This window comes from Solenopsis invicta, chromosome 8 (assembly GCF_016802725.1).
Source record: "Solenopsis invicta isolate M01_SB chromosome 8, UNIL_Sinv_3.0, whole genome shotgun sequence".
Lineage (NCBI taxonomy): Eukaryota > Metazoa > Arthropoda > Insecta > Hymenoptera > Formicidae > Solenopsis > Solenopsis invicta.
Genome location: NC_052671.1, coordinates 1,833,228 through 1,856,646, shown reverse-complemented (window position 1 = coordinate 1,856,646; position 23,419 = coordinate 1,833,228). Strand labels below are relative to the sequence as shown.

Genomic DNA, 23,419 nt, shown 5'->3' with positions numbered 1-23,419 from the left:
CTATCAAAACGTAATATATAAACTGTAGTTGCATAAGAAATATAAATTGCAAATTATTCGAGTTTTCAACTTCTTTATATTCAGCTTGATAATAATTTTTCGACTTTCCACGTATGTTAACAGAAGATAAAGATGAAACACGCTGACTATAATACTACATAGTGAATCAATAGCTTGTATAATGGATTACAAGTGTCTTTAACAGTTTGAACTTTCAGCAGCTACGATTGAAAACTATGAGACGTAATTGCAAAAATACAAAATAGAAAGCACAACCCGCGATGTAGAGCGAAAAGGATAACCGTGAATGCGTGTTCGTGCCCAATCTGACGATCAAATCGTTTCAGTTATCTGGCACGAAGGAATTAATGTTGCGAGACCAGTTCAATCTCAATTCCTATCACCGCGATTTTCATTTATTTTGCTTTGTGTTGCAAGGTTTCTAGGACAAGTTTCCATTTCTTTCATGAATTCTTCTGTATTAAGCTTAAACTTGTTATATTAAAATAAAATGTGAAATATTTATTTTATAATGTTGAGAGAAACAATGTGTTTTCGACATGGCAATGAAAGTAGATTGATATTAAATGGAAGTAGATTGATATTAAAAATTGATGTTTAGAAGAATGCATTTTGTCAAGTTTTATAGAGAAATGATGTGCATTGATGTGTTAAGAATTATCACGTTTAAGTTTTTAAATTATTTCAAGTCAAGAAACTATATTATAGAAAAAAAACGCAGTGTCAATTAAAAGTCATAGAATAAAGCGAACTACTCGTGTCCAGCAAAGCCTAACATACCCGCCTCATACAAATTGCCTTATTATTTGTACGTGAGCGCACATTGTATTCGTGAGCAACGTCGTGTAACGGTGCCAGCCTGCCATTGCCCTTTTCACCGAACGCGGGCGTTTCACTTTTTTCGGCTCAACAACTATCATCGTTAAAATTGTTCCTCATTCGTTTAAAACTTTCTCAATTAGATAGAATTATAGCGACTTACATTTACGTGCGGCGCAAATAATTTCGAAAAATGTGGCCGTATGGTGTTGTAAAAGCAATAGACAGACTGAAAATCCGCCGTGTGAACGATTGAGAACTGGGAACAGCTTCGTTAATGCACTTTTTGACCACGGGTGGTGCCCCGCCTTGACCGTGGCTTAAGAATGTTGCCCGATTACAATGCATCGCGGCTGGGCATCCAGGTAATCGAACGAAAAACATGATTCGCGGGAACAGCGGTAGGCCGCTGATCACGATCACTTTGTAGTCGAGTGGGGGCGAGTGACACTAAACAGGTAGGATGATCATGTGAAACCCCGTGAAACTTACTGGCAGGCCGAAGTGTGTCTAACTTTTGCATTTGTATCAGGCTTGAACACGTGTGCTCTAAGCGAAACTGGCTGATAAAAATCTGTGATTGTGATAACTCATTGTGATACATAAAAATCTTTGTTCTTGAGTCAAATCATAGTAATAAAAGTGCGTCAGTGAACTTGAGAAATGTACGAGGTTAACGTAAGTTCTCTCGCCTCTGTTTTTACGAGACTTTATATTTACATGCAACATCGGAAAGACTTGAAGATTTGAATTAAAATCATGCATATATATATAAATATAATATAGATCTATAATATATTGTAATGTATTATAATAAACTATAATCAAAAGCATCACATTCCATTTAATTTTAATATATTTTTAAAGTATAGGTAATAATAGATTTGGTATATTCAGCGAAATTCTAAAACATATAAACCAAAAGAAATATTCTTTTTTTATAAAATTTCTATTAAAAATGTGTGAATACACAATGTTATTTAATGCATAATGTTATTTGTTGCAGATATGGGGAATAACAACAATTCGGCGACTTAGCATCTTATGGGTAAGTTAAAATCTTTTCTCTTAAGCGGAAAGGCGGGAGGTGAAGAAAAAAGATTAAAGTTGGCTACCATTTAAACAGCCAATTAACACTTTAATTGACACAAATTTATAACATTGCTGAAATATAATCTTTATTATTATTACATTCTGTTTATCAAGTTGCAATATGATAACAATTTTTTGAAGGTAATAAATTAATTTCTCATTTTTGATGCATAAGTATAATGTCGCGTGTAACGATATGTTTTTAGTTTTGTAATTATTGTCGAAAAAGAAATGAATGCTCTTATATGCTGTATGAAACCCGTAATTTTCTATTTCGCTCGGTAATGTAATAGAAAAACTGGGGTGTCGCATGGGAATTCTGAGTGTTCATGTGTAACTCGGCAATTTTATTTTTGGTAATCTTGGTAGAATTCTCGGCGTAATCTGACGGTTTATGCCAATCCGATGCTAGACCGGATAAACATAAAACATGAGGCGGAGAATGGAAGAGCATATAACAAAGAAACGTTCTAGCAATACTAAGAAGTTAGGGACTAGCGGATCCATGTCGCTACGTTTAGTATATGTACGCGACAAAGCTTTCACCTTTCCCCTCACGATTCGTCATAGCTCGACGTGATATTTTATTGCGATGTGCGAAACCTTGCGTCATTTCTGAACAAACACACACACAAAATATTAGAAATTGTTGTTTAAAAATTAATTTGATTTCTCACGCGGTATTTTTAAATATAGTTCAAGAACCTCTAATATTCTGTCTTCAAATACTAGTGTAAAATGTACAATATATGTATTTTGTATTTGTAAAATAAAAATAAATTCTAAAGATAGATAATTTATAATACAACGAGATACAACGTCTCACAGTTGAAACGGTCAAATAATGATAAATGAAAAACGAAAGCTAAAAGCTGCGCGCAAAGAAACTTGATGTAACAAGAAAGATCAATTTTTACGACTAACGAAACTGGTTATTAACCGTAAGATACGAGCCTTCGGCTTGTTATGAAAGGATCTCACAATCCAGAAGAAGACAACTATATATCTTTAAGATAGATAGGTCAAGGAGCTGAGAGGAAGAAGAGGGAAGGAAGGAGGGAAAGAGAAAAGGAGGGAGGTTAACGGTTTGTCTCTATGTAGATCACTGACAGAAACAGCGAATGGAGTATATATCCCTTTACGCAGCATTTTCTTTAAATCAAAAATACTTTTTCGATATAAGATACGAAGATAGCATACGGAAATTACTCTTTACAAGACAGAAATAATCGTTTCGATAAATCTTTGAGAAAAATGAAAAAAAATAGTAGAAGTGTTTGAGAGAGGAGTAAAAAAAATTTAATATAATAAATCCCGTCGTGTGTAAAGAAAGTTCATCATACTTAACTACATTTAATCCGAATTGTGTGTGGAACCAGAAAGACTTGAGAAGTTGAAATTAGTTTGCAACATTCAGGAAAGAGTTGGTCACTTTAGAAACCTCTGTTTAATTAAACTGAAAGAGTAAGAAGAGTAATTCCATTTTAATCTCTGATGTAAAAGATATTCTTGCTTGAAATTGGATTGAACCGGAAAATCTGCTTGCTGTATAACTTGCTCGAGATATATAATACTCGCAAATAAGGATACTTGTTCGAAAACATTTTGAACTATTCGAGATTAATTCAGGAATGCAGAATAAAACAGATGTAAGTGGAAGCAAAAAATTATAATTTTCGTTAATCATAACAATGTTGAATAAATATATCTACAGTTATATATGTATGTGCAACAAATATAAATTTATCAAGAAATATAAAACCGGATAAAATGAAACGAAATTAGCTTGTGTTATACAAAAATGTAAAATGAGCTAAAAGAAATAATTGTAGTAAGTGGATAGTTTTGGATATTACCGATATATGTGCGTTAAAGTCTCTCTTTTCATGAGAGTTCTCAGTGTTATCGGGGAAATCGTGTTCGGTTTCCAATACAAAATATCATGGCGGCTGCATTTCGTCATAGCATAGGGATTGTACGACCGGTGTTTTCCTCCGGTTCGTGAAGTTTCGTTGGGCTGGGTCCTCCGACGAAACGTTGACATGCTGTACATGTCGGTACAGTGGGGTTCCGCATTGATCGGCAGGCACTAAGAGAGCTTCGTTCTGATTGGTCAGGCTCTACCACAGTCTTGTTTCTATGATACGGACGACAAGGATGAACGTATGCACGATGTTTGTTGATTAAAAAAGGATGAACTATATGTTACATGAGAAAGAAAGAGAGATATCCGTCAATTGAAAGAAGACAAGAAATTGGAGAGAGAAAGGAACACTATGGTACAAATGAAAGTTAGAGAGAGAGGGGGGTGGTAGGGGGAGGAAGAAAGAGAGAAAGAAAGAGAAAGAAAAGAGTAAGGGAGGGATAGAAATCATAAAGAAAGAAAGTAAAAAAATTTTGAAACGGAACTATCGATCTTACAAAGAGTTTGCTATTCTTGATAAAATAATCTTCTACCCTTTTCTTCAACCTGATTAGGTCTCTCCCGCCTTTCTTACTTTAGCAATCGCTTATTTCTCTCGATCTCTGTGAATGTCGCTCTCTTATTTTACTACTTTTATGCTATATAAACGTTGTGACCAAGACTTTACAGAAAACAAATATATAAATGTCATGATAGGCTTTATATTATTAAGACAGTCAAATAAATTAACTTGTTAATCAATACTTGCATCAATAACTCTTTTTCTTTCTTTTATCTCTCATCTTTAAATTCTCACCAGTTTTAAATTCTCACAATAAAAATGGAAAAAGGAAGAAGATAGAATGCTATCTTTTTCTTTTTTCCTCTTTTATTATCTCTCAATGAAAATCAGCATTTATAATTGCTCAACAACGTCAAAAGATATACTATAGTCAGTGTAATAAATCGATATGTAAATTAATAGTTTACGTTTTGCTGCATTGACACGAAGATACATCTGTGCGCTTTAAAATCATCTCACCCAATTTTGTTTTTACACGCGAAAGTCCGGAATAGATTTCCGTGAAACCATGAATTGAGCGATATGTTAAAAATCTATATTACACAGTAATACATTTGCAATATTACTTCTTAAAACATTTCATATTAATGAAGAAATAGAGCTAAACGTCAATTTCCATCTCTTATCTTTGTATCTGACGTTTTCCTTAAATTATATTTAATTAAAACGTTACTGTCATCAAAAAATATTATTATAATAAAACTTCATCTTTATATCAAAGAGTATTTTCACGTCGAAGTATTCTACGTTTTACCTAAAGCGTTCTATTGATTAGACAACCAGCACGAGACCCCTTGATGCACGTGGCGCCATCTTTGGAGAAAATCTCTAGTCAAGTTTTGACGAAGCCTCCCCTCCTTCTCTTTAACCCTCTACCCTTCCCGAAGCTGTGTGTGAGAAACAGTAGATGGAATGTGGCAAAAGAGGCAGGGGAAAATCAGGGTGAAGTGGGTTGAGACCAGGCGAGACGGGTCAACCAGTCCAGACCAGTCGGTCGCGCCCCAACAACCCTGTCCGACCCCTGGAAACCGGACGAATAAGGGGGGGAAGACCGACTAGTATCGATCCGAACGTCCATGTTACACGATCCGTAATCATTTTGAATTACGCACCCGGGAGCTCGTTCCAGTCGCGAACCGCTGTCTTATCAGAATACATTTTAGTTAACTGAGGTTATTTGGAAGTAGTACAATTCCTAAGTAACGCGTAAATAATATAGCTTGAAATATATATAAAATTCGCATACATATCAATCTTTTACTTCTCAATCTAGATTCGCGCTATTTATACACAAAATAAGAAATATAAAAGAATAAGTTATTTCGATAATTAAATAAATTTGTCCAAAATTTATCTCAATAATTATAACAATTTAAAATTTTGTAAACCTGCGATTTGTGTTAACTACTATAAATTTACAAAGCACTTATTTCAACGAAATTCCACTCTATATTAATAATTTTATATCTTGTCTTGCGATCTTGAGCAAAAAGAAAATCTTGATCAAGAAGCTTGTTGTCAGTCACGCAATAATGTATATTTTAATAAATGTACATATACATTGTCATATGGAGTTAATTTTGAATATCTAAAAGCACGGATTATTAAACTATATGAAGACGTTGTTGGAGAAAATGTAGTGTCCGTCCTCAGAAATACTTAACGTCAAGAGCAACTTTGTGAACGCTATAAATCTAAGTGTCCTTGAACTTAAACCTCGCGCAATATAGCATACGAGAATACATTTCTACGTCAGTACATATAGCAGACCACGTAACTCACGCTCTCTCGAAACTCGCGATCGATTCGTGCTACGAATTCGGGTGTCTCTTGCGTATCGTGTAACGTGGACATAAGTAAAAGCTTGGGCAACTGGCTGCTAGATGGCGGCACAAATCAGTCGCTGTCATGGAGCCTGAGTGGTCCAACCAAAGCTCGAATCACGTTCTCGTAATCGAGGACATGGCGGCAGCATGGCGGCAGAGCGTACGTCGTTGGTATTCCAAGTACGATTTTTTCGTAACACCCTGCCTGAAAGTTTTTTTTTCATATATTTCACTCAGTCCTGACAGTATCTATAAGTCACGTGAAAAAGTAAGATCAATTTTCACTCGCTCGATACTTCTTAATCTTTTTTTTTTGGATTTATTTATTAGCACCTGTTTTTAAGCTTGTTTTATGAAAGATTAGATTTTAATGTGTGCTGGTGCATTGATTCATGCTACACTTGAGCCACTTGAGATATACGTGCTGAAAAGATCTTTATAATTGAAGCATATATTAAAGAAAAAGTTTTGTATTTTAATTTATTATCTACTTTATACACGCATTATCATAAATTTATTAAAAATAGTTAAGTAATATAAATATTAAAATAGTTAAAAAATCAAACAGTAAAATAATACTTGGTTAGTATATATATTTATTTAGTTGATTATATTATTTTAATTAATGTAATTGTACATAAACTTAAAACTTTTTTCTTCAAATTTTTTTAAATTATTAAAAAAGAACTATTAAAATATCTTAAAAGTGATAAGCAATTTTGGAAATACTTTTCAAAATCTGTATAAAAGACTTATAAAAATTTCTCATTGTTATAAAAAACAGTGTACCGAGTAGTTTTATTTTCATACTCTGTTACAGTATGATATATCTTTTATTTTACATTTTATGTCTCATCAGAAGATGCACTATTTACGTAAAGTGAAAGAGAAATGAATGCTCTATGTATATCACAGTCTTTAAGTTTCCGACGGTACCCGCACGAAGTATTGACAAAGTCACTTCGAACGCATAAAATATAGAAGTTGTGATTCTCGGACAGTTATTGTGAAAAGTAGTGCAAATAAAAAAAGTTCTATTGACTAATTAGTTTTTATTCAATAAAAATTATTAACAAAGACTAAAGTAAGCTTTTATTCATTTAAAAAGGGACAATCATTTTTCAGATAAATTTTATTGCACAATATTATTTAATTTAGGATAATTTATAACAATTATTTAAAGCTTAAAAATTAATGCTCATAAGTATATTATAATGTAGAAGTGTACTGAAAAGAACATGCGCGCACGCGCACTCTAAAAGAGTAATCTCTTTGTGAAACTTTTAACACGGGCATGTATACCCTTTCGTCGAGAGAAAGCTTCTTTTGGCTAAAAGAACCTCTTGTACTTCATCCTTAATTAAAGTTGTTACTTGCTTTAACCTTTTCTATTGTGGTGCTATTTATTTTTCTTTCCTCAATAATCGTCAGAAACGGATTTTTAGATAGAAAAAAGTAATAAATATACATTTCTTTTTTATTGATAAAATGAGAAAATTTGTAATAAAGTGTAGAATTTGTAGCGCATTTTTTATTGTCACTGTATTATCAAATATTCAAGAACTTTGGCATTAAAGTAGTACAATATTTTTTTATTATATCTTTCTTGCATTTAATGTATATAATCTAATCGGCATAAAAAAAAGAGAAATAAAACAAGTCAGTGCGTTATTGTGGGTGATAAAAGATATGAAATTCGCGTAAATTAAGCAGAAGCAAAGAGAATATATCGTTGCGAATGCGGAGTTACTCCCTTACAACGTGATAATTATCGTCGAGGCTGTACACTAATTAGCTTTCATTATTTATGCACTGACAGTTAAGTACATGAGGCGTTATAAACGAGTACAATGCTCCTTTCATGTTAATCAAAGCATGCTATAAATAAAGTTTCAATACATATAATATTTAAATTATATTGTTTTTTTTTATTACAGAGTAAGTCCTTTTTATTTCGTGTTAAGTTATATATAAAAATTAATGTGATTATTAGCAATCACAATTATTTTATTAAAACATTTTAAACGTATAATCTTATTTAGAGATATTATTTATTTCTCACATTAATTAAGTTAGTAGTTAATAGTCAGTTTTCGTGATAATGTAAATTGCAATCAATCTACTTTTTTTATGCGACAATTTTCAAAAAGGTTCAAGTTGAGAAGGATCTTAGGGACAAGTGGGGCAAAAATATTTCAAGGAGAGCAACGGAAAAGTTAATAATCTGGTTCGGCAGTCGTCGACGTCGTAAGCAATTATACTCGATTACAGGCAACAGTTGGAAAAAAATTTTTCATTTGGCAGAATAGTCCTCGCTGCGTTCGATGTTAACCGTGCACGATGCGTATTCAAATATCTATCCGAAGGTATAAATTTTAGACTTCAGATTTAAAGTATATAAAATTTTCCACACGGAGAACGCGTTGCCTTATTCTTCTCGTTCTCTCACGAAAACATGGTAGTCACACTTATTAATTTTACAAAAATCTTTCCACCAAAATTATTTACATTTTTAATATTATTAGTTTGACCTGATAACAATTTTTTTATATATAATTATATATCAAACGCGTCCATGCATAAATTATATATAAATTATATATAATTATATAATATATTCATATAATTTATCTAATTATATATAATGATGTATACATGAATATAAATATAGAATATATGGACAGATGTGATATAATTATTTATGCAAAATTTTTTACCGGAGAGATCTATTCGAAATCAGATTTCTCGCGAAAACAAATCTAGTTGTGAACGTATATAGTTTCGAAAAAATTTACTGTGGATAGTCACTTTAATTTACATTATTATTCTTCAAATGCTTTTGGAGAATTACAAATAAAAATATGACCAAAGTATAGGCGCGTAGTAGGATTTCATTAAATACACAACTATTTTATTATAAAAACCATAAACAGAAATTATAGAAATATTTCTTTTTCCTTTGCAATAGTTGTATAGCGTAAAAAAAATTATAGAATATTTTATTGTATCAATTGCTACACCGAGAGTTGAGATAAATGAAAAAAATGTATTATATCCAGTTATCCTTTGCTTAAATAATTTATTAATCATAGTAGTTTTTAAGTTTAATTATTAATTCATATATTACACTTTGCATATATGTATTTATTGCGTTTTACAGCTTGCACTACTCTTTCATTAATTAGATAACAGTTCACTAACACTTTCACAGAAACTTTACACGTGTATATCATTCACGTTCTTAATTAAACCGTGACAAAAATGGTTGTGGCACAGCTTCTGTGTTAAACGAAAACAATGTTGGCAACACCTGGTGCCATTTGATCACTCGTTCGTATCTCAGTTGCTGGCGAATAAATTAAAATGTTTTGCAACGACGCAACTGAGTTACAGTGCTACAAATTAGAACGTGAAATGTTCTGGATTTTTTTTTATTCTCGAGACAGCCGTTGACGATGTTAAAGTAAAGCTCCTATGGCGTAGAGCACGGCGTTCCTAACGATTTTGTTGTTTTGCTTGGGTCTTAATACTACCGCGTGGAACTTCGTTTTATTGCTAGCTTGATGTATCTTTAGCGAGCGCGAACATGCAGATGGCATTATGATGTTTTGAGATGCCGACGGAACAGCGCGATCGAAAGATGTAACAAACGCGATGAGATTTAAAACGTCTCCTTGATCGTTTTAAACACTTTGTAAAGTTAGAGAGTTACTAAATACGCGTGATATACATATCCATGTTTAATTTTTAGTAAGAGATAAACTTTTATATTTTATATGGTATTTTATATGATAAATTATTCAATAAATTATCTTCTTATTATCAATTACCAAATTACAATTTTTTAAATTATCATTTATAAGTTTGGCTATTACTCTTGCAACAAAAAGGATCAACTTGTTAAAATATTCGTTAACAAGTTTTATTTTAGACACATTTTTAAGATATAAAATCATTTGTACAATTAATTGTACAAAAAATACATATTTATTCTTTTTATTTTTGTATTGTAATTTGCTCGTTATCGGCCGTTGACCTTCGATAGATTACATTTTTATTTTTTATTTAAACATTAAGTCAGTTTGAGAGTTTCTTTGCAAAACTTCTTGACAAACTAAATCATTTAAAAAAAGAGAAGATGCAGTTCTTTTGTGCAAACGCTCCAAGTCGGAGAATTCAGCAGATAATTTTACGCTTCCTTTTGAAACGACAGATGGGGATGGCAATGAGAGAGAGCAGCTGCAAAATTATTCTCCGAGGTATTTCTGTAGATCAGTCAGGAATTTCGTGTAGCAGCCGTTTCGCTCCCACCTTCGTTCTTTGCAATCTGTTTGCGCGCGCCCCTTTATGATGCAACGTAGAAGAAATATTGTTCCAGGCATATGCGAACGCGGAGCTCCCAAATTTAAAGTTACTACTAACAATATCTTCTTTTTCCGAGGGAATGTAGTACGCACTGTTTGCCTTGAAAGAGTATGCATAAAATTTCTTTTATAAAAGGATAAAAGGATTCCGTAAAATGATAAATAAATTGTCAATATTAGAAATAAAAAAAATTTTTTTCTAAGATTTATTCGGCAAGCGAATAATGTCGTGCGAATGATGAGTTAAAATACATACATGGCTATTCAAGTAAAACAAAATGCGCTTTCGTTGAACACTTTAACTTATTACACAACGTAGTATATAATAAAACTTACACGAGTGAAATAGTAAATTTAAAAGGAGACGGGTATACACTATATATATATATATATATGTGTATCGTCACGAAAGCACTCAATGTTATTTTTTTTGAAAATGCTGGCTCGAGGTAGAGACGAGAATACATAGGGGACTGGCACAATACACGGAAAAGATCTTTCTGCATCATTTCTGGAAATTGAAGTTTTGTTGTTCCACCCTATCGACTGCTTGTCTCGCAGCAACACCTATCTTCGGTTTTCTTTCGGCGACGCGAGACCCTCATCTTATTTCACCCCTTTTTGTCTCGCCTACCGAATATCCTCCGATGCTTTTACTCCGCCCGCCACACGTACTAGCGTCTAGCTGGAATCAACATTTTCATCTCGAGCAGACAGGATTCGTTGCTCTCCGCCAAGGAATTTAGGGAAATTCGGTGATCGCGAAAATAGGGCGACAAAGTACAGGACATGTGTTGCAATCTAATCAATTGTGATAGGTTCTGTTCTTATAGTTTAATCACTGTAAAGAGTGTTTGTTTCCATTCATTATATTTCAGAAACAATTCAAAATCAAGTTGAGAAATTGCGAATTGATCATTTAGAGTGGTCACTTTTTTAATTTCAACTTTTTTAAAAAAGTAGCCCCTTGAAACGATTAAATACATTTCGCGGCTTTTCATAATTTTGATCTGTTTCCGAAATATAGGTGGTAAGGGTAGACTTTACAGTCATTCTGTAAAACGAATAATTTTGGTCGAAAAGAGTATCCAATATTTATGTAAATTTTTACAATTTCTAGTTCATGCAAACTACGTGTCAATTATAGGTCTTAAAATATAATTTGTGTCGCAAAAAATTAATAATTTTATTCAATTATTAAAAAAATTATTAAATAAAGAAGAACACTTTTTCGTTCTTCGCTTAATAACTTTTTGACCATTCAACATAATTATTTTCACGATTCTACGTTTACAAAACAACATTTAGAATGCTCTGCTCCGATTAAAATATCTTACATCGTGAATCCTCTCATTTTTCTTATGATATTACAATTATTCTTTATATTTTCTATTTAAGTGCTGAATAAATACGTATATAAATTAATTTTACGAATGCGACGCGTGATATGTATACAGATATGTTTACATCGGTCGGCACAGTTACAACCTACCAAATTCAAGATTTTTGAATCTAATCGAAGTGCGTACGAGAATGGTTACTATATAAATGCAAGTTTACAACTTCATAACTTCTCCGTATATAACTTCTCCCTAGGTAGCGCGCGGAGGGCTGCGCGTGTAAAAGTTACTGGTTATTAAACGCCGTAACGAACGAGAATAACGAATTTCCAGTAAGTATCGCTATCCGTGTCCGAGGCTACCCACGTGTGAAATTGCGGTGCGCAAGGTCTCGCCGTATACCCTCACGTGCTCGTGTGTATTATGCACGCACACCGCACACCGACGGCATTCATGCACGCCCGAATACTCGCGACGATAACGAGCCTCACGCTAGTTTCCGCGGCACGAGATAGCCCAGCCGCGCCACGGCGCGAGTTGCTCTTGACACGCGTTATAATAAACCCCGCATTATATTCCGCGCGTTATACTACGCGCAGTCCACGGACCGCGAAGCGTAGCGCCCGTGAAATGCAGTCATTCCCCTTTCGCTCCTCATCTCTCCTTAAAAAACGGAATTCCCGCCTATTTCTTGCATGTCAGTCTTTCTGGATTTGCCGCGCATGATATAAGATAAATGACGGACGTGCGAGAATTGATTGCAATTTTGATTGCATTTTTGATTGCATTTACTTCTCGCTGCAGCAAAAGATTTTGCGCCAAGACGTTATTGTAATTGAAGGGTTTCTTATGGAAACCAAACAAGTCCATTTTATTTTTAAATTTAGAACTAAATTCTTCAAGTCCTTAAAATATTTATCAAAGCCTAAAACTTTGTTCTTGTATCTATTACATGTGCCTGGAGAATAATTATATTTACACAATGAACGATTTGAAGAGTTTTTTTGTTTCCTGAAAATTTTACTTTTTGAGCTTGTTCGATTTTTGGAAAAAACAAATAAATTAAAATGAGTTTAAAATCATCGCAGAATTAATTTCTCAGAAAATGCAAACATATTTGAAAATTGTTTTGACTATTGTTGTCCTTCAGCTGTTGAAACTGATATAAATTTCGCGTTTGCAAGGAAAATAAAGTGTACGGTGCCATTGAGACGTAACGAACGTTTATGTACGCGCGGTCCTGAAATGTCGCGCAGTGTCTTGAAGTGTCGCGCAAATAAAAGTAAATTGAAACTCTCACTTGCTCGAATGTAGCGCCCTTTTTTTCTTATGTCGCACGATAATCGAAACGGTTGATCTTCGCGGAGGAATTACTTTATGGGAAGCGCTCTTCCAACTGTGCGGATCCATTTTTACGCTCGATCGATGCGAGGTGCCGCGGGGCGTAGTAAATCGTGCATTTATAAGGCGACGTGGTTCACGTCGGCCAATATTCTCCGCGACGGTGCAATACCATGATTATGGAAATTGTATTTACCGAGGAGAGGACTCACGGAAGTCAAGTCTCTGTCCCACGGCCGTCCCCTCTCGCATAAATAGCCAAGTACCATCCACGGACGGCGCGCGACAACTTACGGTGACTTACGGCCGATCGTCAAGAAGAAGGAAAAAAAAAAGTCGAATCCTGCACACGAGTGCCTCGACTTTTACTGGACGAGTCGCCGTAGATAGAACTACAGGAGGAGACACTTACCTTACGAACAGGTGCGTGACGCTTCGACGGGAACGACGGACAAGTGTATTCCCGCGAAGCCTTGAGCCGGCTACAACCTTGGAAAATCCTAGAACGTCTCGCAACGCTCTCGCACTTCCTTCGTGGGATCTTCAGGCAAGACTGTCCCGCGTACTCGTTTACCAGTTTTGTGGTTTTTCGAGTCGCTTGCCGTTACAATTTTTCGTTATGACAATAGGGACAAAGGGTTCAGGGCTCTTAAGTCCTTTCGCTTAATCGAGAGAAAGGATTTTTTTTTGTCGTTCTTTCGTTCTTCTCGATATGGTCCCGGCTCTTCCTGGTTTAGCCTTCAGCATTCCAGGTTAAAATGGGATTTATTACGGCGCGCGCGAAACGTTCGAATCTTTTGATGCTTCATTGTCAAGGTAAACTTCAGGTAAAATGGCTGTCGTCGGATGACGTGACGTGGGAAGGGTTATAAAAGAATGTTTACGCGTCGGAATCGATTGTCCTCTTTAACTTGTTTACTCGACTCACGGAAAGTGTTTTATTACTGTACCAAGATATCGAGAGATTTCGGTTCAATAACGATTAACTATTGATAACCATAACAGTGTTCTTCTTATCAAAAAATTATTTGAAATATTACAGCTGAATTATGATTGTAATTTTAACGAAAATATTTCGCAATAATTCTGCGACGAAATTTAATTTGCTTGATGTAAAAGAGAGAGAGAGAGAGAGAGAGAGAGAGAGAGAGAGAGAGAACGTTAGAAATAAGTATGCAAATCGTGAGGGATAAGCAATGAATTTCATAAATAAATTTCATGGCGAATTATCGATCGGCCCCGGGCGCATTCTAATCTCTCTGAAATGTCTCTCGTTCCTTCTCAGTACGAATGGAATTGGCAAGGGAATGTAGTTCGGATAATGCAGAAGCGACACATAGTTCTCGGCGCGTGTATTCGTGGTCACGGATGATCTCGTCACGTTTCGTGGTAGAACAAGGGGGCTGCGCGCGCAACAGTTCAATACGGAGCTACTGTGGCTGACCCAGCCTCTTTAAACCTCTGAACACGCGTGTGTGTACCGCGTAACACCGAGCTGTAGATCCTCGCCTACTCACGAAAATGCATCTCGTCTATTCTCCTCGAGCTACTCCTTTGCATCCGGTCCTCCCTTCTCTCACCCTCCCCCTCGACCAGCCCTTCCATTTCGTCCGTCCTACAAAGTTTCCTCACGTTTCAGCCCGAAAGACAGTTCGCATGGTAAATACTTGCTTATTGCGACATTCCGCAGCACGGTGTTAGTTTTCCCTATGCGCGGCAGGATACGCGGCTATTTACCTTCGTGATTCTTCGTGGTTGCCGAGCAAACTTTTGCATTAAGGTAGCGAACTTCTCGCAGAATCATGCGTATCTACTTACATTTACGCACATTATCCGCTGAATATCTGCTTATTTGCGCGTGGAGGCACGTCTTCTCGTTTTCTAAGCGTTCCATTATTGGACGAATAAAGTTTACGTGCAGAAACTCTCCTCCGGAATCGTTAGGACAATCTGTGCGCGACAAAGCGAGTGGAGAACCCAATGAATTTGACAAGATCTTAGGTTTGCAATATTTTTTTAGTATATTATTTTAATTTTTATTAAACACATGTAAACATAATATTTTAAAGATGAGATAAATTATTATTAGCTGGTCATAGTTGGATTTTTGTGTTGATACTTTTTGTATTATTTTATATGTATATTGTTTCAAGTTTAACAAACGGTGCGCCAAATAAATTTTCTTGCAGGTATAAGTTGAACAAGAATAGTAATATAACGATACTAAGTTAATTATTAATTTAATAAAAATGATGCTAACAAGCATTCCATTATCCTCTTCCAAAATATTGTAAAGTATTTTAAAGAATTAAAGCATGGATATAATCATACACAGAAATATATCGTTGCAAGAAAATCGATTATAATCAATTAACTTTTTTTCTTTCTAGTAACTGTTCTTTAACAAAGAATATTGTCTTGATAATTGTCTTAAAATGTATTAATCACAAATTTCAGAAAAAATTATATACTAAAAAAGAATTATATGCTCTTTCGAACAATATTATAAAATTGTATCTGAAAAAGTCCAAATAATAAAAAATTGAATTTTTGTTTTAACTGAATATTGTTGATTGAACTATTAAGTTATTAGGATTTAGAATGTATTTTGAATATATTTGATGCTTATGAATCTATAAAATATTTCAAGTAAATAATATTTAATTTTTTTGCGAAAAATGACCTCTGACCAAGGTGTTATCTTCCGCAACAAATTTTTTAGTCTTTGAAAAAAAGAAGATAAATGCTTGTTAACATCATCATTATTAAATTGATTATTTAATATTGTAATATTACTATTCTTGTTCAATTTATGATTGTGTTTCAAAATTGGAAATTCATTTGGCGCACAATTCAATGAACTTGAAAAGGTATATAAAACAAATAAGAAATCATCAGCATCATGAAAATCCAGCTATGACCAAAAACGATTTATCTTTAATCAGTTATGTTTTCATATATTGATCTTATTATCCTATTACTTTTTTAAATAATAATTTTGTTCTTTTAAATGATATATAAATGTTTACGATACTTTTGGTTTTTTTATGTTTATATAAAGTTTTTTAAGGGAATCTTTCCCTCTCTCTCTCTCTCTCTCTCTCTCTCTCATTTGTCCGCGCGTAAAAATAGTACTTTTATATTTTATGCACTTATGTAACAATTAGAATAACGTGTTTTACATTAATATTGTTATATTGTTTTATATTAAAGACAAAAGATGTCGCATGAATTTCATAAAAAATTTAGAAGAATCGACTATTTTGCCGAAAAAGCTTGTTTGTCGCATTGCTGTCGTATAATTCTGTCAGAATTTAAATTAAAAAATCATCATTTTTGCCGCAATGTTTTTGAGCTGTGAAAAAAAAAAAGAAATATGAAAAACCTTTGCCGTCGAAACATGCCGTCAGCTCACTGTTCGCTGGAATATGAAAAGAGGACGGAAGAATGTGCCTCGAAAATAATATGAAGCGAAACGAATTCTCAGGATAATTACCTTCAGAGTTTCACGGTCAGGTGTCAAAGAGCAGCAGCGCCATGCTGTTTTTTTTTTTTTTTTTTTTTTTTTTTTTTTTGGGTATATATCAAAAGTCGCGGAAAAAGTACGCGCGGCGGAAATGGATGTGGCAATTACACAAGCGCGTACATTTTATATATGTATTACATATACACACTTCTTTCTTTCTGCTGAAGTAACCTTCGAAAGAGACCATTATTCAAGATTAACGAAAGATGAGAAAAGTTTTAATGCACCGCCGTGATACCGGAGAGCGAAGGAGCGCGTTCTCACGCCGACGCCGATATCTACAACGTCCATTAAAGCAAAGTGAGCTCCAGGTTACGAGGCCTTGACGCGGGACAAGTATTTCCATCTGATTGAAGTAGTTACTGAAGTTGTTGTCCGCGCGACGGTCGCGGATCATCTCATGTAAAGTCCGAGTTCGCGCGATATGGCAGACTTAATAATGCGTTATTAAATAAGTGACTCACCCTCTCTTCTTTCGCAGAAATAAAAAGTTGCGACTTTAAAGTTATTAAAACGCGACTGCCAGCCGAGCTGGATGAATTTACGTAAATTTATTATTTATTGAACGATTTTGTCTTACGTAATCGGGATTGCGTCGTGCACGATGTTTAACTGGGCGGATAAAATTTTTCTCTATAAAACATCGCGAAGAGAAGGATGTGTCGGTAGTCGCGAACGTCCATAAAATTATATACTTGACGGCACTTTACGGCGACGTGTTTCGTTACTTGACAATCGCAAAAAGAAAAGTGCGCATTCTCGGTGTATCACTTGCACTTCTCGATCCAATTTGCCGATGGCGCGATTGGTTAATTTCACGCAATCAACTTTCTATCGTCTCTCGCGTATCGTCGGCTGGAATCGCGGCGATAATTCGTTCGGACGTAAAAGTAAATTACGTTATTTATTTGCATTTATCAGTGAGAAGAAAGCGGGGTGCATTCTGCGTGCGAATCGGTAAATGTCAACATATATTTGTGTACAACTGCGCGGTACCTGGGAGATAAGCAGGGTCGTTCGTACATGCAGATCACACGTGGGACCCTCGTTACACCAGATAAGGAAAATCCCGTCTCCCTCGAGCACTTAAACGCGTTAAACAGTCTTTACGATGCTGTACGCCCGTAAATCACATTCTTTCCGTCACGTCCCGTATTTTCGTAAGACGCCGGAAGAATGTTAAGTGGAGTGAAGACTTATGGAATGTGATAACAGGGTCAGAGCTTATTTAGATGGTAAATACTTTGTCACCGTAAAAGAAAGTAGTCGCAATTTTACTCTATGTACTGTAAAATATAGCGCGTGAACATAACAATTGAATTAATCTAGCAATTGAATAAGTGTACGTTTAATCCACTATTTAATACAATGTCATTTTATAAGTTGAATATTAGCAGAATATTTATTTGGATTGCAATAGAAATAAATAGTAGTGTAGAGCTCAGACAAACAAATTAAAAGGTGTTGGATAATTAAATATAAATAAAATTTTTATTAAATCAAACTGGAGTAGTTTTGACTTACTTAATCTTTTTCAGACAAAAAATATATAAATGAATACTAAAAAAACATCTATTCTAATAAAAAACACAAGACATAACGTTAATTAATAAATAAAAATAAAATATAAGAGAAACAAAAGAAAAGAATAAATAATAGTGTGGTCGTAAAAGCCAAGTTTAGAATAAATGCATACATTTATTTGGATTACTTTTACTGAACTTGTGAATGGCAGAACGATTCCTTTTAAATATTGGTAAATTTATTTTCTTTAGAAAGATATGTTTTATAAAGAAGTTTTAAAACTTAATTGCTAATATAATTAAATAATATATTTCACAAAACATAAAATTTCCCGTAATTCATATAAAACGCACACATAGCATTATTTTGTTTCATTATTACATAGTTTATCAAGAATTTGAAGATATTTCATTACGCTAAAGAGAAATCGATTACCTTTATATTTCATACATAATTTATATAACAATTACTACAACAATATTTTATTAAATATATTCTTTTTATTATTAGATTTAGAGAAAAGTAGATACTTTAGATTTATTGATATGAGTAACATCGGCTGTGAGTAAATTATTCTCTGAAGAATACACAAAATGCAAGATGCCCATTCGAGATGTACGTTTGTCCATATTTAAATAAAAAAAAATATTATCTTTTAATGAGGAACATTCAAATGTCATGGTTTCGCGTGACACGCATGCCGTTGAAAATACCGCTCGCGAGAAGATCGGTTGGAGATGTGCCTCTGGAAAAGAATGTAATATCGAAGACCTCGGTATTCCGACACGAAAATACAAAGAAGCTTGCACAACTCGTCAAATTTACGTACATAGCCGCAGTAGAAATTATATAAATTGACCGCGGAGTAAATTATCGAGTAAATTATACAATTACACGCGAAACCGGCCGCGAGGTTCACTTCGGACGACATCGAGAAGGAGAAGAAAGCATGCAAAGTATGGGGGAGAGGGGGGCAGATGGGAGAGAAGGCCGGCAGCGAATGGCATCGACTGGAAAGATGATGCGCCGGGATGGTGGTTGGCTGAGCTTACTAAGCGGTGTGAGAGGATGGCGGTTGGTGGGAAGAAGCAGACTCCATGGATTCTGTCGATGTGTACGCGTCGAGGCGACAGCCTCGGGGGAGGAAAAGACGCGGGAGGGGGAGAGGGGGTGCCAATCAAGTCCTAATTAGCCGGTGCGGCAATTTCGGTGGTAACTGGTCGACCCGTCTACGGTCTATCCCGCAGCCGCCAAATATGCGAGTTCGCCGCAAGGTTGCCCGACGTAGTCTACAGTTCGTTTCATCGAACGTGGTCCCCGATATTCCGCGTGCCCGCGAGATTCGCGACATAACCAAGATAGCTCTCGGGATCTCGCGATCACGAGGAAATTCTCTTTTCGAGCCAGATTCATCATGACTTTCCTTCATTTATAATGGATTGCCGCGTCTCTCTTCGCGCGACACAATCGAAATAATTTTACGACGCTCCGAACGGCCACCGAGCGCCGTGCCGCGCCGGTAGCCTCGCGAGACTCGGTCTGAACTTGGGTAAATGGCCTTTACTATATTTCCCGGTGTAAACTTTTCGAAGCTCCCATTTGAACGTTTATCACGTCATTCTGTTCGGTTGATGCCTCTCGGGACGTGTCAAAGTAACGGATAACATTCTCGACTGCGTATGTGTGTTATGTATTATCCGGTTTGACGACGATATACGCGGTCCGTAGGATTGGCCATTTGCATTAGTTGAATGCCGTCGGCATAAGAAAGCGAAGAATATTACATACGCCTCTCGCCTCATCGTCCCCGTGCAATAACAGATATAAATATTATTCAGCTGTCTTCTCTCTCCCGAGCTACTCCAATTAAAACTCCCCTGTTAGCCGCTACGATTTACCCGTTCGTTTTATTCTTCCACTTCTTTCCCCTCACCTCTGTCCCCTTCTACCACGGTTTCTTCTCTACCATAATTCCTGCCTTACTATCAGGTTCTGCGGTTGTAATGTTATCTGATCGACGTTGCATGAATATATTAGCAGAAATTCAGATCGTCCGAACGGAAATTTATTATTACAATAAAATAATCCGTACACCGGCGTGGCGCGGCGCGGCGCGGCGACTACGCGACAACGTCTTTTCGGAACGGCATATTTTTCTTCTTTTTCTTCTTTATTTGAAATCTCTCCTCCAAGCGCGGGCTTCGCAGAAATGTCGATGCGAAGGAGCGGAAACCTTGAATAAATATCCCGATAACGGATGCAATGCCCACGCGGTTTAACTCGGCTCCAAAAACAGCTTGCTACATAAATAACGTATACCACTTTTGTGATGCTAATTTTATCCATTTTATTCCTGTGTCCCGATATATATCCGGTCGCTCCACATTCGACGTAATATACGTAAATGCACGCAACATTTTATCCAGGATACATGCATGTGTAGGTACGTCCGCGGGATTCCTCGGGCGGAACCCAAGAGAGGAGCGTCGTAAACATTCTCCGCTATGGGAAAGAGAGTAAGAAGTAACGGCGGGCAGGAGTGCCAGCGAGAGGGACACGGAAAGGGGGAGGAAGAGAACGGAGGGTGGCATTCCTTTTAGGACACCATTTTGTCTGGTTTCGTTCCCCTCTCACGTCAGACACCGAGTGTATAATTCATTTCTCGTAACTCCCATGGGATTACGCCATGGGCCGTGCCTCTCCGCAAGGGTCCATTTCACGAGGTCCATACTTCGACGCTCTCTCAAGCGGCTTGAGAAAAATATTGCTTTTCAAATACATACGGCGAATATGCAGGCTTCGTGATGGACAAACTTTTATCAGTTTATCGGGCCGGGCTCCACTGCCAAGAGCGAGTAGTTACTATCTGTAGTAGCTCGGTACTCTTTCTAATAATACACTAATAATTCTAGGCAAACGTGAAAATGTTTGTACACGCAATAAAATACTGCCGAGAAAAGAGGTTATTTGATTTACTTTTTCTTTTAATTTCAACTGTTTGTTACCTTTGACAAAAAATATTTTTTTGATTATTGTCTTATCAAGAATACATTCATCATAAATTTTAGAAAGACTCATCTTTGTCATATGCTAAAAAAAATTTATACTTTTTTGAAGAACTTACTATACAAAATCGAAAAAAAATTATAACAATAAGAAGTGTAATTTTTGTTTTAATTTAATATTTTTAATTGAAGTATCAAATTATTAAGATTCAGAATATATTTTGAATAAATTTATTATTTATGATGAACTTATGATAGATTGCGGATGTATAAACTTATGAAATATTTGAAATAAAGTATTTACTAAATTTAAGTAAATATTTTCCTTTGTACACATATTTATTTTAAATATTACTTGTTTCAAGTAAATAATAAGTGTATTTTGAGGATGTTATCAAGCAAATATTCTTTATAAAGGTAATCTTTGTATGAAAGAAAAAAAAACTAAAAATGGGTTTTCTTAGAAAGAAAATGATATTTTTTTCTGTGTACGAAGAACATACGAAAAATTTTTTCAAATGTATAAAATATGTCTATAAAGATAATTAAATTTTACATGTGTGCAGGATGATTTACTTTTATGCAATCAGTAGTAAATACGTACTAATAAAAGTTTTCCTTTATTTATAGTTAAGAAGTATGAGATCTCGTGTGAGAACTGTATTTAGCAAAATAGAAGATTGGCTTATTAAAAAATATTTGTTTAACTGAAATCTATTTTACATTGTACTACATTATGCACCATAAAAATTATGTGTGAAATTAATCGACCATGTAGTTAAGATATGAGGGATTATTAAGTATCAAAGAGACACTCATCGTAATGGAATGTAACACTTTGCAACGCAATGTAATATTTTCTTGATTATAATTTATACTTAAAGTAAGCTTTCTTTTTATGTTATTTGGATTTATATTACAAAGAAATTCTCAAATATTAATTTAATTTTATTATTATTACCGCAATCTTAGCAAATATGAGATGTTATTTTTCTTAATACAATTATTTTGTAACAAATCCTTATGAATGAACACAATGCAAAATAGAAAAGTTAAAAAACATAATTTTTTGAAAGGGAAAATAGTAAAAATTTAAATTGTTATTAAATACAATTAATAATAATTTTGAAAGATAAAGAGACTTTTAACAATAATTGTCAAAATATACTTACCAATCCAAAAAATTCAATGAAATAGATCTTTACAAATGTCACGTCGTTCTGCTCTTTCGTGATGAACCATTTCTTAAATATCTTCATTTCGGAATATTTATGTTAAACGTCATCACGATACGCAGAATTTCGAGCACTATATCACGATGGCCGTCCGAACGAGAAGTCGTTGATGTTAAAAATTTATGTCAATATTGGCATTAACTGCTGTTTTCAAGGAAAGGGTCCAACTGGGTCCAATCAATTCAGATCATTATTCCAGAGTATCCTTTGTTTTTGAAAATAAGATAAAGTTATTACATGAGAAATCGGAATAAACAACATTTAATTAGCTAAATTTTGTTTTTAATTTCATATTCATGGCGGAATTATAAATTTAAAGTATTTTGTGAATACTTTTTTCTGATTTAATATTATATTTCTTTAAATAATTAAAATTTTAGATTTTGTTTTTTTGCAAAATTTTACTTATTTTACGATTAATATAATTATATGATGCAATAGTTTCGTTAAAAATAATATGTTTAATTTATCTTTTCATATAAATTTGCTTATCTTCTTAAGATCTCTTTAATAAGAGATCTTATTAAAATGATCACCGTGAAAAAATTAAAAACTTTATCACCGTGTCGAAACATGATACAGCTATTTCTATGCTAAGAAGGTCTTTGATTTCATAAAAATCGCCTACGATTAGTTTAGGAATTTGTACAAATACCGACAACTGGTATAATCTTATCAGCTGAAAAACCACGTAACCTTGGCTTACTTGTCAATAAGTATCTTCATTTAATTAATTATTTTTACGTTTAAAGAGTAAAATCTATATTTTTCAGATAATTTACTATCGCTTAAAATATTCTCTTTTAATTTTCTTAATATTATTTTCTTAATATTTGGTTG

At 34.5% G+C, this 23,419-nt stretch overlaps 1 protein-coding gene across 2 annotated transcripts in view; it reads left to right on the top strand.

Moving 5' to 3' along the window:
- The window catches only part of LOC120358599, a 169,398-nt gene that overhangs the window by 58,522 nt on the left and 87,457 nt on the right, over positions 1–23,419 (top strand). For both annotated transcript variants that reach the window (XM_039453227.1, XM_039453229.1), the window contains one exon: positions 1,847–1,888. In XM_039453227.1, the coding sequence (XP_039309161.1) occupies positions 1,847–1,888 (42 nt within the window). The remainder of the gene's footprint in view (positions 1–1,846; positions 1,889–23,419) is intronic.